Source organism: Mus caroli, chromosome 1, assembly GCF_900094665.2.
Source record: "Mus caroli chromosome 1, CAROLI_EIJ_v1.1, whole genome shotgun sequence".
Lineage (NCBI taxonomy): Eukaryota > Metazoa > Chordata > Mammalia > Rodentia > Muridae > Mus > Mus caroli.
Genome location: NC_034570.1, coordinates 127,405,991 through 127,420,269, shown reverse-complemented (window position 1 = coordinate 127,420,269; position 14,279 = coordinate 127,405,991). Strand labels below are relative to the sequence as shown.

Genomic DNA, 14,279 nt, shown 5'->3' with positions numbered 1-14,279 from the left:
CATGTAAGCACCTTGACCTCCTGGCCCACAGCAGTTAGGTACATGTGAAAGCAACAGATGGTCCATGTTTGTGGAGGCTGGGGAGATCAGGTGGGGTGTGACTCCAAACGGGACACCACTCTAACGCTAGATCTTAGGGTAGGACTCAGGGGTCCTCTGAGATCAGGGCTTTGGGTGATGAGAGTGTGTGAAATCATTGTGACTTGGAAGGAAGATTCATTCGGGTCACATTAGTAAGCAGCCACCAAAGCCTTAGCCTTCTATTGTGATCTTAAACTCCTCTGGCTGGAGGCTGAAGTCCCCAGGTCGCGTTCCACAGACCCCTTGTGGTCATTACTTTCTTCTGAGTGCTAACAACAGGGCTACAGAAACCATTGGGAACCTGAATCTTTTTTTTTTTTTAATGGAGAACTTGGGAACACTGCAGGTAGCAACAGAGATGGAGGGAAGCAACATGGGGCTGCTGAGAGGGTGTTCTCTCTGCCTCCCTCCTCAGCCTAGGGCCCCTTGGGGTGACTGGATAATCCCAGCATGCCCAGGGGGTACCATAAGCCCACACTGTTGGGATGAGGTCTCAGGCACTGGCACCTCTCTTCCCCTTTGTGTGCCATTTCATCCTGGCTCCAAAGGTGGACGCATAGGCTGGAGGAAGGGAGCGCATATTAGGGACGCTCCAGGCACAGGCAGAAAGATAGGTGAGTATGGCTGGAAAGGGACCAAAGCATGACCCAGAGTGTCATACAGCAAGCCGACCTGTCAGGACAAAAGAGGAGATGCCATTAGATAGATCCCAGTGATGCGTGCTGTTTTGGTAACCCTGATTGACACACAGCACACACAGCCCCCATAGTCCCTGGGGCTTCTCCCTTGTACCACCCATGGGACTTAGCTGCTCTGTCCAGATCCCAAGCTGCCTCCCTCTCTAGCTCCTTCCCTCCAACCTGTCCTGGCCATCTTCCAGACCAGTTCCCTCCCATAGCTGACCTTTGCACCCTCAGCCCTTCCCCTTCATGTGTGAACCCTCACCTATCACTAGCTAACATCTGCTCTGTGAAGAAGTTGGCTCTGTGCGGCCTGTAGACCTGGCTATTACACCTCCCCTCCTAGGGCCCACAGCAGGGCTTTTATGGCCCACTTCCACTGCTTCAGCAGTTCCTGCAGCTATTTCTCTGGAGGGGGCGGGTGTTGAACATCTCTTAACTGCTGTTTCTCTGGGAGTAGTGACTAGGGAAGCTTCTTTGAGGGTATGGAAGCCAAGTATGACACCAAGTGACAAGTGAAAGAAAAGCCTGAGATTCTTGGAGCGTTAGAGCTGGAGGGACCTTGTGGATCACCTAACCTTGTACTCTCAGACTCTTGCCTGTCTTAGGGTTCTCTAGGGTCCCCCCAGTTTCCAGTTCAGTCATTTGCAACTAGGAACACATAAATGCTGCCAGTCCCAGGACCACTGATCACATACAAGCCCAAGTTTTATTGATAAGGGGACAAAAACCATCTGGCATAGACATGCTATCCCCAGTGTCTGAAGGTACTGGAGCAGGCTGGAGTTCTGTACATTGGATCTGCCTCCCATCCCTTCTCCTGAGTACCCTGGGGTACTCTGAGGAACCCCAAGAACATTCTAAGCACCTCTACTGGGAGGTCGGGGACTTAGCAGCGTCGAACATCTTCTTGCGGCCTTCCATGCCAGACATAGCCTCCACATTCTTCCTCCAGTCTCCTACCTCGACTGGCCGCTCCTGTGGGCAGTCCACAAACATGTCAGAACTGCAGGGGCCTCACCAGGCCGCAGGGGGAACAAAGGACCCACAAGTTCAAGAGAAAGTAGATGGGAGAAAATTTACCTCCTCAGAGAGCTAAGAAATCCTGATGGCCCTGCCCAGCACATGATACAAGATGAATAGGCCAGACAGGAGCACAGAATGAGGCGGTGTGGATGGGAGGGTCTAGGTAACTGTCACAGGGTCACAAAGCTGGTTCCCAGTATATGACAGGCCAACCTCTCCTCCAGGCTCCACAACACCCTCCTGTGGGACACCCTGCAGTTGGTTCAAGGTCACCTCCTCCAAGAAGCCTCTCCTGATTCATTTAACTTGTTTTCAATTTTGTCAGCATCCTGCTTGGCCTGTTTGTCTTTATTAAGCTCTCTGGGCCAGAGAAATTGCTCTCTCACCATGCTCCTCACAGCCTGTCAGCTCTAAACACGTTCTGTGAGACCAACAAATTTGAAGTAGTTGTTTGCTAGTCAAGTAATTGAACTCGGTTCTCCAACTTCTATGCACTCATGTTCCTATAGCCACAACGGGAAGCTGAAGTGACAGGGGTAATGGTTACCCCTTAACTGATATGGGAAGCAAGTTTTAATTTCCCAGTCAGCCTTTCTCTCATCCCATTGTCCCCTCAGACTGGAAGCAGCCAGTAGTCTCTCTTCTGACACTGGCCTCCTAGGGGATCCTAGAATATCCTGATTCACACACTGACTAGAGCGCCTCAGGCAGTGTGAGAAGTGGCAGGTAGAGGCCAGTAGGTGGGTCTGAGGAGAGGGACCCTCACCTTTTCTGTGTCTTCTTTCTTCACAGACTTGAGGTTGGCCCGCAGATCCATGGACACCTTGTGCTTAGAGCCCAGGAGGGCTCGGAGCATGGCATCAGCTGAGACACGGACCCGGCGCAGGGGAGGACGCTTGAACTTCCCACGGAGGTCCAGCACCTTCAGCTTCAGGTCCTTGATCTGGGGGAGCAAAGGAGCCAGGCTCTGAGCCAGGAATGTTAAACCTAGAGCTCTCACCCTTAGGATCCAACCACTGGGCTTCCAGCTAGAACCATCCTACAAGTCCTCCGGGCTCCAGGCTAGACCATCTGGGGTGCTCAGAATCTCCTACACTTTTCCAAGCAATCACTACACACGCTAAATGTTCTAAATGAACTTTTACAGATTAAACCCACTAGTTAACCTCACCTCTTCCCCAAAACCAAGTCACAAATAAATGATAAGCCAATAAACCTTTACTCCCATTTGGAAGCCTTGTGTGGGGTGTAAACTGCTTTCTCCTTCCCTCCATCTTGTTCTTAGTACTCAACCCTGCCCAGGGGCCTGCACAGCAGCTGAGCCTTGACTGACAAAGCAGGTAGAGGAGCCCTAAATCCTACACCCTGATAATCCCAGGGTGCGGTCTGCAAGGGAGTTTTCTGGAGCTTAATGGCATCACACAGCACCCTCGCAAGCAGGGTAGGGTACAGAAGTGCCTGCCCACCTTGGGCCAATGCTCAGAAGCAGCCCACGGTTGGTCCTAATGCCCACACACTCTACAATGAAGGGCTGAATCCCAGAGTGGGAACTGGAGCACAGAGCACAGCGTGCATACTGGGATCCCCCATTTTGTAACCCAAGCCCAAGCAAGTGCTTAGCCTTTGTGAGTCTGCATGTCCTCATTTGTCAGGGTCAGGTAATAGCCCCCATGTCACCCGCAGGCATGTAGGGAGGATCAAAGGATTCAACTGCACTTGAAAGCCCTTCACAAACATAAGATGTCATTAACAGACATCTGATTGCTTGTGTGGGTGAGGGAAGCCGGCAGCTTCTGAAGAGCTCACGTGGCAGGTGGGGAGGAAGTTTTGTTCTTTTCATGTGTGGCTATCCTTCCTGCCCATCTCCAGACCTATGGTGTTGGGGTGGATGCTGAGAGCCTGCCTCCCAAGCTCCGTAGACACAGGAGAGCCACACAAGTGCCCACCCCAGCCAGCCCAGGCGGTCCCATCCCCCACCTCCAGGGCCTACCTCTCTGGTGTTGTGGAGGCATTTGGCTTCAATATCATAGCGCTCCTCGTCCACCACCTCCACCTTGGCATGGAGCTCTCGGCACAAGTCCTGAGGAGTAGATCCATAGCATGAGAGTGGAGAAGAGGGAGAAGGGCCACCGGGGCCAGCCTCCTTTTCCTGTGTGCACACTGAGCACGCTTAGCCCTATGGTCCATCGCTTTGCCTGCACTGTAATCCCAACAGGAGCGGCCTCTGCATCGGGCTTAAAGCTGTCACCATCAAGGGTACAACTCAAAGCATAAGCCTTTGCTCTCCTTTCTGCTCTATGCTTGGTTTCTTTTTCTAGCTTTTGGTAAATGCTAACTTAATTTTTTTTTAAGATAGTATCACGATGTAGCCCAGGCTGGCCTGAAAGCTTTGTCATTGAGGGTGTCATAATCCTTACATATATGAATTCATAGACATAGAACATACAAGACCCACACTGAATCAAACCAGGAAAAATCCCAGCACAGAGAAGAGAAGTGGGCACAAAGCCCCACCCCTAACCAAACAGTTATTTACAACTGATACTTGCTGGGAAAGGGGCAAACAGCTTTCTCCAATGGCATCGCTGCGTTTATTGAGTTCCATGTCCATGAGCAGACAGCCAACAAAAAATAAACTCCATGTCTCCATGTTTCCTCTGTTTTGTTTGACTTTTTTGTTTCTGTTTTTTTTTTTTTTTCTATTATTGTTCTCCCCCACCCCACGTGCCTCGATCTCTCCAGGGTCTCACTATGTAGTACTGTCCTTGCTCACTCTGTAGACCAGGCTGGTCTCGAACTCACAGAGTTCCACCCGCTTCTGCTTCCAGGATACTGAGATTAATGGTGAGCACTCCCACACCCAACCTGATCTTCTGACTTGCTTGTTTCTGTTTTAATTTTCACGGGTTTTGTTTTTTGTTGTTTTTCTTTTTTGGTTGGTTTTGGTTTTGGGTTTTTGGTGTTTTGTTTGTTTGTTTGTTTGTTTGTTTTTAAGAGAGAAAGAACACAAAGTTAGGTGGGCAGGGAGTTGAGAAGAATCTGAGAAGAGTTGGAAGAGGGAAAATATGATCAAAGTATATTGTATGAAACTGTTTTAATTAATAAGTGTTTTTAATTCACAGCCCTCCAACCTCTGTCCCCTGAGTATTGGGATTGTAGGCACATGCCTCAGCAGCAAGCTCATAGTTATTGTCTATAAGGAGAGAGAGAGATAGAGAGAGAGAGAGAGAGAGAGAGAGATAGTTTTGTGGTATAAAAGTGATGTAAGTTAATAGTGGAAATTTTGAAAACTCTATATTAACCAAAAATAATAAAATTAAAATAGCCACTGCCGCGGGAGACACATGGACATATTTTCATCTGGTCTTTTCTCTGCAGCCACTGGCATTAAAGCAATTACTAACAGTTCAAAAACAGCAAGGACTTGGGACTGGAGAGATGGCTCAGCGGTTGAGGGTACTGGTAGCTCTTCCAGAGGACCAGGGTTCAAATCCCAGTACCCACATGGCAGCTCACAACTATCTGTAACTCCGAGATCTGACATCTTCACACAGAAACACATGCAGGCAAAACACCAATGCACAGAAAGTGGAAATAAATAAATCATTTTTTTAAATTCCAAAAAAAAAAAAAGTCATCCTGAAAAAGACAAATCTTTGGAGAAACGGGCCTTCCGAAATCCTGTCCATCCTCCAGGCCATACCATTGTACCAACTGATGGAAAGCCAGTCACTCGTTTTACCCAACCAAATCTGTTCTGGAACTCCCCTCTCAAGTCTGTAAAATGGGTATCATGTCATCACTTCCTGTGCAGTTGTGAGACTGGTGTGGGCGCACTTTGTAAGTTACAGAGCTCTGTTGTTCTGTAGTGTAAGATCTACCGAGGGTCCCTTACACAAAGTGCCGAGCTCAGCCCAGCCGGCCAGGCTTACCTGAAGGGCACTGAGGGAGAGGCCGCGGGTCTGCAGTGTGGGGATGCGCTCTGAGAGGTAACGCACCTTCTCAGCCTCTCGCTCCTCGTGTTCCTGCTCCCAACACTCCTTGGCCTTGGCTAGCATCAGGCTCTGAAAAGGACAAAGCCTCTGAGCCAGGGTGGGTTCCGCATGTTCCACACCCATCTCAGAGTGAGGGAGGGCAAAGAGGCTCAAGACGAGGCCTGGTCTGCGGCCATTGCTCAGTGTGGTAGTAGCTGCCACCAAAGCTTGTTTATCTACACAGTCTTCCTTTTTCCTCCCTTTTGTCCCACAGAGCTCCAGAGCTCCAAAATGAACTACACCCCTTCCTCTCCCCCGACCAAGAGTCCTGCCCCAGGTTAATTCCTGTTGCCTCTTAGGCACCCAGGAGGGGCGGGATATAACACAAGTCGCCCATCAGTCTTCTTTACTCTCGGTCTCCCTCCTTGCTGGCCCTGCCCTCTGCATCCCTTAGAGTCTGCACGGCTGTCCCTCAGTCTCCTTCGGGACCGGGCTCACCTTTAGCATGAGTTTACGGGAGGCAGTGATCTTGGATTTCCTCTAGGGATGAGAAAGAGAGACCAGTGGTAAGGCAGAGGCTATGAAGCTGGATTCTTCATCACTACCCAGAATCCCCTGCTCACTTTGGGGGGCTTTAAAAGCTTATCTTTGGGACTGAACCAGTCAAGTTCAGAGAACACTGTAGTGGAGCTATCTTGAACTAGGGACTGAAGCCCCACCTTCCCGTCCTTACTCTACTGCTGGTAGGATCCTGCAGGAGGCTGCAGATGTACTGCCTCCCACGGGTACTTCCTCATCTGCGGAGGGGCTTGCTGGCAGCTGTACTTAGGCCATAGCTCCAGCAAGAACAAATGAGGGCACAGCTCTGCAACCTTCATGAAAAGCCTAGAACAGGCATGTGTTTAGCACTCAGGGTGATATTGTGGTTGTGTCTGGATGTCCTTTCCTGCGAGATACAGGCTGCCTGCGTGCCAGAGACCAGTATGTCTGTATGAATGTCAAAACTACTTTACGAGTTATCTTCACCCACATAAATCTCTATGATACAAAAACACTGCTGTGTATTCTAGTGAAAACAAGCAGGCAAATTCTGGATGACCGAATAGTTGTTTTGACAACTCCTAGTAAGTCGCCTCCAAGGCCAGGCATGGTGGATCATATGTGTAATGTCAGCCTTCTGGAAGCTAAGACAGGAGGCTCACATGTTGAGGGCCATCAGGGAAGATCGTAGGCTACATGGAAGAACCTAAGAGAATTTTCCAAGGCCCAGCCCTGTGACAGTGTCCACCAGCATGGTGGAGGTGACAGAGACACCTCACTGCAGACTACTGGGCTTGTGGGGCCCGGGAGCCCTCGTATCTCTCCTGGGTTTCTCTTTGCTGCTTCCACTGAGCAGCCTGCCTGTTTCCGGTGTGATCTGCCCAGGGAGAGCACGGCATGGGTCTGCTCCTGCAGTCTGTCAGGTAGACATGATGAGGCTTCGTGGGAATGACAGGGAAAGGCAAGGAGTGAACTTTAGCACATTGAGTGTATGACTCCTGATCTATTCACGGTGGCTTATCTTTTTATCTTTGAAAGCCTGTTGCTGTGGCCATGACAGCGCCTGGCTCACCCTCCCAGATACTCTGTGGGGAATGGCCTTTTGCAGGCCCTTTCTCCCACCACTCACTGAGTACATGGTCTTCTCATCTAAACAGTGGTGCCCAGAGATTCACTTGAATAGGGACCTCACCAAAACCGAAGGGCTCACAAGTCACTGGAAAATGCTATATTTGCTTCTTGCTCCGACTATCCAGGCCAAGAGTCCCCTCTATCAGTGACATCACCTTTCCACTTGAGTCAGCACACCAACTTACTTTCAGCCCTCCCCCCCTGGACTACATGCAGGCTGAGTTCTCTGAGGCATAAAGAAATCTGGATAGCAGAGTGTCCAGAGTCAGGGTGATCACAGTTCTGAGGGGGGGGGGGGACCCAAAGACACACCTGCATTCCTTCCTCAGTGTTCAGCCGTAGCCTTCACCTTTCAGATAGGTTTTTGCATGGCATCAGCTTTGCAAGAGGCAGAATGAAGCCCCCAGGGATGCAGGAGCTTTGAGGAAGGCCGAGGGGAGAGCTTTCGATTGTGGTCCCAGCCACCGAGTACCTGTGAGCCCTGCATCTGGGCACATGGCATCTCTATTCTTTGCTTCTCTTCTCCTGGGAGTTTTCTCAGTCATCCCCATTCCTATCTTGGCTTTGACCCAGTCTCCTCAGGTCCACCCTATCTTCATCAGTTAGAAATAACCAGCACAGAGGAAACCCCAAACAACACTCACCTCACTTTAGGTGTCCATCATGGGAGGAACAGGAAAGAAGAGCAGAAAGAACAGAGAGTGAATGGGAACACAATATAAGACGTGGGCAGTAACAGAACTAACAGACCTGCTTCAGGGGAGGGGACAGGTGACAACAATGTGTCTGAGAGGGGGACCACTTCAGTGTCTCAGCAAACAAGGAGAAAAATTCAACCACCTTCTGGGCTACTACTTGTTGCTTTGGGGACATGTTGATCATCAAAGTCATAGGGAAGTCTAGTCGGAGCTCGTGTAAGCTTTGACAGAGGGCCACGATTAATGCCAAAGCTTCCACCACTGGGGGTGCAGTCCCAAAGCTCCACTCATCCGTCACACCCATGCGATGCCGTAGCCCAGTGTGTCCGGTTCATTGGTCAGTATTGACAAGCTAGCTATGAAGCATGGGCGAAGCATGTCCCTCAAATGCATTCCCTCCTGGGAATGAGCTCTGCTGAGCAGAGAGCTCCTGGACACCTTAGGGAAACAGAGCTGGCCAGGCACGAAGGCTCAACCATCTCAGGGGCTTCTGCTGGGAGTAGCTTAGGGCAGGGGTGAGCCAGGCTGCCCTCAGCTGGGAGGCTGAAGTCTGTGATGAGGGGACTAGCCTCCCAGGAGCCATGCATGGGAGGGAAAGAACTTACACTTCCGGCATGGTGGTGGCAAGGCTGCACCTAGAGGGGACAGAGGAATCATTAATGGAGAAGCTGTCCCTCCTGCTGTGAACCCCCAGTAGGTGTGGGGAATTGGACAGCAGGAAGACTTCAACACCACAGGTTAACCAATGCGATTACGAAGACAACAACCCCCTATGAAGACAACATCCCCCTACCACCTTGGAAAGCCTAAAACATTTACAACTAACTGGCTATTTCCAGAGAAATCCTGCTGACTCTGGTGCAGACCAGAGTGGAATCTGTAGACATCGTGTTTGGAAAGTTAGGATGGAACTGGATCGGGAGAGCCTTGAACACGCAGCTGAATCGCAGCTGAATTCAGACTTCACCTGTGAGTTAAGACTTGGAGAAGGGGCAAGAGGAGCAGAACAGAATGGAAGCTGATGTGTAGCTGGGTGCCTGGTGGCACAGCTCCAGAGGTGCCATTCAATAGTGCCTAGCAGCCCTGGGTAGGTGGCAGGAAGCCTGAGTAGAGATTAAGCCAAGAGGGGGAAAAAAATCTAGTGTGTCTTCACTCTCTCCTGGCTGTTTTTTCTCTCTCTGCAAAATTGGGGCCTAGATAGGTAGTGTGTTCCCTCTTCCTCCTCCTCCTCCTCCTCCTCCTCCTCCTCTTCCTCCTCCTCCTCTTCCTCTGTCTCCTCCTCCTCTGTCTCCTCCTCCTCCTCCTCTGTCTCCTCCTCCTCTTTCTCCTCCTCCTCCTCCTCCTCCTCCTCCTCCTCCTCCTCCTCCTCCTCCTCCTCCTCCTCCTCCTCCTCCTCCTTCTTCTTCTTCTTCTTCTTCTTGGTTTTTTGGGGGGTGGGGTGGGGTTTTTTTGTTCATTTTTTTTTGAGACAGGGTTTCTCTGTGTAGCTCTGAGTGTCCTGGAACTCACTCTGCAGACCAGGCTGGCCTTGAACTCCTACCTCAGAGATCCTCCTACCTCTGCCTCTCAAGATCAAATCTCAAGATTAAAGGTGTGAGTCACCACCACTAGTAGTGTGCTTAATAGTTAGCCCTTGAACCTTTTATTCAAACCAGGTCTCACTTGGAAGCAAAGCAGGTTCAACCACTAAGTAACAATGACTGGTTTTAAAAGCTGGCACAGCAGTCCTCTGAGAGAGCAGAACTGTGGAGCAGTGAGAAGCCCCTGACAGGCTGTCTCTGGGCGAGGCCATCTTCAGGAGGCCTGAAGGCTGCAGAGGCTACAGACCTGACAGGGTGGATAGGTGGGGGATAGAGGAAATGACTGAGCTGAAGCTCAGGGAAGCAGGAGCAGTCAGGCTGGGGACAGATGTGTGATGTTGGTCAGGAGGCCTGAGACGGGTGATAAAGCGAAGAGTCCGGTGGAGCAGCATATAGAGAGAGGGCAGGCATGGAGCTCAGAGTCCATGTTTAGATTTGGTTCTTAAACTTAGTTTGGAGCACTATGGAACCCTTGCAAAGTGCCCACCAATAATGTCATTCCATAGTCACCCTTCCTGTGCCCATGAAGAACCCTCCTGAGCCCAGTGACCAGGCTTGGATCTCCTGTCCTGTTAGGGAGCCTTGCACCTAAGCCTCTGTTCATTCAGAGAGTGGGGCTAGGTGGGAGGTGACCCTGGAGTCTCAGATGTCCCCAGGGGGTGCAGGGGAAGAGATGTGGGAACCATCTATGCATTCCCAAGATGCTTAGCTGAAATTAGGTTTTATACACAGCTGCTGATCCCAAGAGCTCTGCTCTTCTGAAGACACGGGGGGTGGGGTGGGGGAGTCCAAAAAGAGACACTAGCTGACAAAGATCCACCCCCACCCACGTCTGTCTGACCTCTGGGAATGTGAGTCTCAGCCGAGTAGGTCTTGCATCTGTCTCCCTAGAGTGCTTCACCCTGGTGAGCATTTAGCTATGGCTGTCCTTCCTCTATCCCTTAGAAAGCCCACTGTCATCAGTGTGGGGCCCACTGCTGGGGCCAGCCTGGGCCTCCTGCCAAGCTCCAGGCAGTCCCCAACTGCCACTCTGACAAATGCCAGGCCCAGGGGTCCCACATCAAGCATGAGGCCCTGACCTGGGCTCTGACAACACCTCCCCCACCCCTCCCAGGCAGGACCCCTTGACAGGCTCTACAGAAGAGAAGCAGGGCCTGATTAGAAGCCGGGATGTAGATAGCAGTGAGGCAGGAGGGCTGAATTCCATCTGTACCACAAGTGGACGGCAAGCAGATAACAGAAAACACAGAGCTGGAAGGAAGGGATCAGACTCAGACCTGACTCAAGGCTTGCCTTCCTGGCCCTGAGGCCCTTGGTGTGGAAAAGCTGCCAGCTTTCCACGCCATGCCTGCACGATTAAGTGTGAGTATGTAAGTCCTGTATGAAACACAGCAGAAAGAAAGGAACTGACCTCCCTCATAAGAACACCATGCTCTACCCTTGTTCCCCACCTATGGCCTTGGACCTTAGTTCAAGGGCACCCCCATCCTCCCAAACAGGGTGTTAACAAGCTGGACTTCCAAGCTTGTGACCAGGAAGTCCAACATTAGAACCGCTTAGAGTCCATGACTTGGGGTAGGGGCTGCCTTTAACCTAATCCTCCTCCCAACACCACGCTGTCTAGATATCTTACTAGCTTATGTCCTCACAGGCTCTTGTGTTCCCACCCCAGACACTGCTGGCATCCACCTCCTGCCAACAGCTCCTTCTACAACTCAGAGCCAGAAACAGTGGGAAGGCATGACGGTCTGTCTTTACCTGTTCGTGTCCTGTGCCGGTGAGATAGGTGAAGAGGGCTCAAAGTGCCTGTCAGAGAGAAAGGACAAAGAAACAAGATGGTCTCTTTGGTCAGCAGGGCCTCTGGACTGTCTCCTCAGAGTCCTGCATGCCAGCCATCTTCTTTTCCTGTTGCTGCAGGCCCTAACCACTGTCCCGTCTCCCCAGGCTTCTCCTAAATGTGATGCCTTGGCTCACTTGGTCCCCAGTGCCACCCCTCCCACCAGGAGCCCTGTCCTTCCTGCCACTGGCTGCAGTCCCTCATGAGAGCATACTCCACTCTGCTCTGCTTTGGGCCCCTGAGGAACATGTTGGACAATTGTTTCCCTCAAGACCCAATGCCCACAGCATCTTACAGGAGTGATGCCGTTGGATGGGACAAAAGGCAAGGTTTGTACAGTAGTCTGTCACCAAACCTACTTATCCAAATGAGAAACATCTCTGTCTCCCAAACTTCATTTCCTCTTTAAACAAAACCTCACCTCTCTACTCAACCCTGCCCAGGTCCATGGTCAGACACTTACCTAGTTTAGTCCTCGTGGAGCTAGGCTGGCCTGAGCCTCACCACAGACTGCAGAGTGTGGGGGCAGAGCTGAAGGCAGGCTATGAAAACCGTGGCCTCCGGCAACTGGCCAGTAAAAATAGAACAGCCGCTGCCCCTCCAGCTGCCCCTCCTTCCCACCCCCTCCCACCCTGCACACCTCGCAGGGCAGATACGTGCTGCCGTGTAGACCACGGGCTTAGAGACCAGTGTGTGTGCATCAGGAGCACACGCCAACCCTGCACACATGAGCCTTTGACTTGGGGGAAACAGCACTCACCTGGGGGAAGGCAGAGAGGGGAAGACTACACTGACTGTGGAGCTGACCAGAGACATGAACAGGAAGGGGTATGAAGGAGATCAGGGCATTGGGAGGCCTGAGGAACCATTAAAGGGACTAGGGAGGGAGCTGGCAGGCTGACACTTCCTCTGCAGCCAGGACATTGTAGACATGCTCCAAAACCCTCAAAAAGCCAAAGACCTAAGTGTTTGTGTCTCTGGTGACAGTGAGACAGGAGGGTGCCTGCAGAGTTCTGGCAGCCCCAGGGCATGTTTCTGAGGTCCAGCTGAGTCCCAATAACAGAAGCACAACCTTTGTGTTCATGGAAGCCTGCAGATGGAGTAGACTTCCATCCACATCTTCAGATGGCCTTGAAGGAATCCCCATTGCCCAGGGTCTAAGTAGCATTCCACATTCCGTTTCTTGAACCCAGGGAGACTAAAAGTCTTTTCCCTGCTTAATCTTCATGTCAGCCAGAGCCTGCCTGACTGCAGGGCCACACCTGTTTCCTGGGTATTTTTAGGGCTGTTGATGAACACATAATACCCACCCTATAGTCAGAGAAAGACAATGCCTGCTATGTTAATCCAGTGGCTATTATAGTCGGTCATCTTGTGGGCCAAGATCCCAGGTTAGGCAGGACAGGCAGAGCACTGACCCCCCTGGGAGGTCAGAAGCAGGCTCTCAGAGGGAAGGTGTAGGTGGGCAAGGGTGAGCTAAGGAGGTGTATTTCCAGGGCCCATAAAGAAGAAATATCCTGCCGTGGGGACACTAATATTCTGCTGCCTGGCAGAGATGGCTCCAAGTCTGTTCTTCACAGGTCACATTCTCAAAGCCTCTTGCTGTTGGCTGCCAGGGAAGAAGGACAGGGTCTGAAAAGCTGTGGGGTGAAGACATAGGATTCCAAGCAGAGAGGCTGGAGTAGAAAACAGACAGCCATCAATCCATGTGGGGCAGCTACGGAGGAGGAGGAATTTAGGAACTTTGGGGAAGGGTCCACTGTGGCTTATTGCCTTGGCTTTTCCACTGTGGCTTATTGCCTTGGGTTTTCGTGGATCTCTCTCTCTCTCTCTCTCTCTCTCTCTCTCTCTCTCTCTCTCTCTCTTTGAGGTGGGGCTGGTGAGATGGCTCAGCATGTAAGACTGTTCTTCTGAAGGTCCTAGGTTCAAATCCCAGAAACCACATGGTGGCTCACAGCCACGCATAATGAGATCTGATGCCCTCTTCTGGTGCATCTGAAGACAGCTACAGTGTGCTTACTTATAATAAATAAATAAATAAATAAATAAATAAATAAATAAATAATTTTAAAGAAAAAATTTGAGGTGTATGTGTACATGTGTGTGTGTGTGTTATCATGTGTGCAGTGTATATATAAGTGTGTGTGCAGAGGCGTATTGATAATTGTGGAGGCTCAAGTCGACCTGGGGTACTATTCAATGGGAACACCTGCCGTATTTTTAGTGACAGAGTCTCTCACTAGGACCTGTGGTTCACTGATTCAGCTAAGCTACCTTCCCAGAGAGCCCCAGAGCCCAGCCTGCCTCCCAGTGCTGAGGTGATGTTCCAATATGGGTGCTAAGGATCAAACTCAGAAGACAGCAAACATTCTAACAATGGACCGTTTAGACCTCACACCAAAAATGAGTTGTCAGCATGAATTACCTTGCTTTTTGAAAAGGAAAATAAAGAAAATGTGGCAAAGCACAAGAAAGGACCAAAACAAACCAAAAATTAGGTAACCATAGGCTTACAACAAGTCACTGTGAATGCAGACCACCCAAGAGGGTTCTTCTCTGCTGAAACTACAAGACAATGCGAAGAGGGTCTTGGGAAAAGCAGGACCTGGATTCTCTTGTTCTAGGTTCCAGTGTCCTGCCTCAATTTTCTTTCCCTTCACACCTTGTGGCTCTAAGCACTCATCTCTCTCTCTCTCCCTCTCTGTCTCCCTCTCTGTCTCCCTCTCCCTCTC

At 50.8% G+C, this 14,279-nt stretch overlaps 1 protein-coding gene across 2 annotated transcripts; it reads right to left on the bottom strand.

The window, feature by feature from the left end:
• Window positions 1-376: 376 nt before the first annotated feature.
• Window positions 377-12,086, bottom strand: Tnni1 (troponin I1, slow skeletal type). Of its 2 annotated transcripts, XM_021169935.1 has the most exons (10): window positions 12,011-12,086; window positions 11,469-11,516; window positions 8,736-8,765; window positions 8,077-8,080; window positions 6,260-6,301; window positions 5,720-5,851; window positions 3,778-3,867; window positions 2,554-2,730; window positions 1,630-1,739; window positions 377-753 (listed from the first exon to the last, which is right to left on the bottom strand). In XM_021169935.1, the coding sequence occupies exons 3-9, from the start codon at window positions 8,744-8,746 to the stop codon at window positions 1,632-1,634; spliced, it is 564 nt and encodes a 187-aa protein (XP_021025594.1). In that variant the 5' UTR covers window positions 8,747-8,765; window positions 11,469-11,516; window positions 12,011-12,086; the 3' UTR covers window positions 377-753; window positions 1,630-1,631. The 2 variants fall into 2 exon arrangements, with proteins under 2 accessions (XP_021025594.1, XP_029335552.1); XM_029479692.1 differs by lacking the exon at window positions 12,011-12,086 and having other exon boundaries at window positions 11,469-11,579.
• Window positions 12,087-14,279: the final 2,193 nt, after the last annotated feature.

Excerpts from the sequence above, each read along its gene's own strand:
- Tnni1 (XM_021169935.1), bottom strand. Across the intron at positions 5,852-6,259 it reads CCCGTAAACTCATGCTAAAG|AGCCTGATGCTAGCCAAGGC; the intron begins GTGAGCCCGGTC and ends TGTCCTTTTCAG. Across the intron at positions 2,731-3,777 it reads GCCTCCACAACACCAGAGAG|ATCAAGGACCTGAAGCTGAA; the intron begins GTAGGCCCTGGA and ends TTGCTCCCCCAG.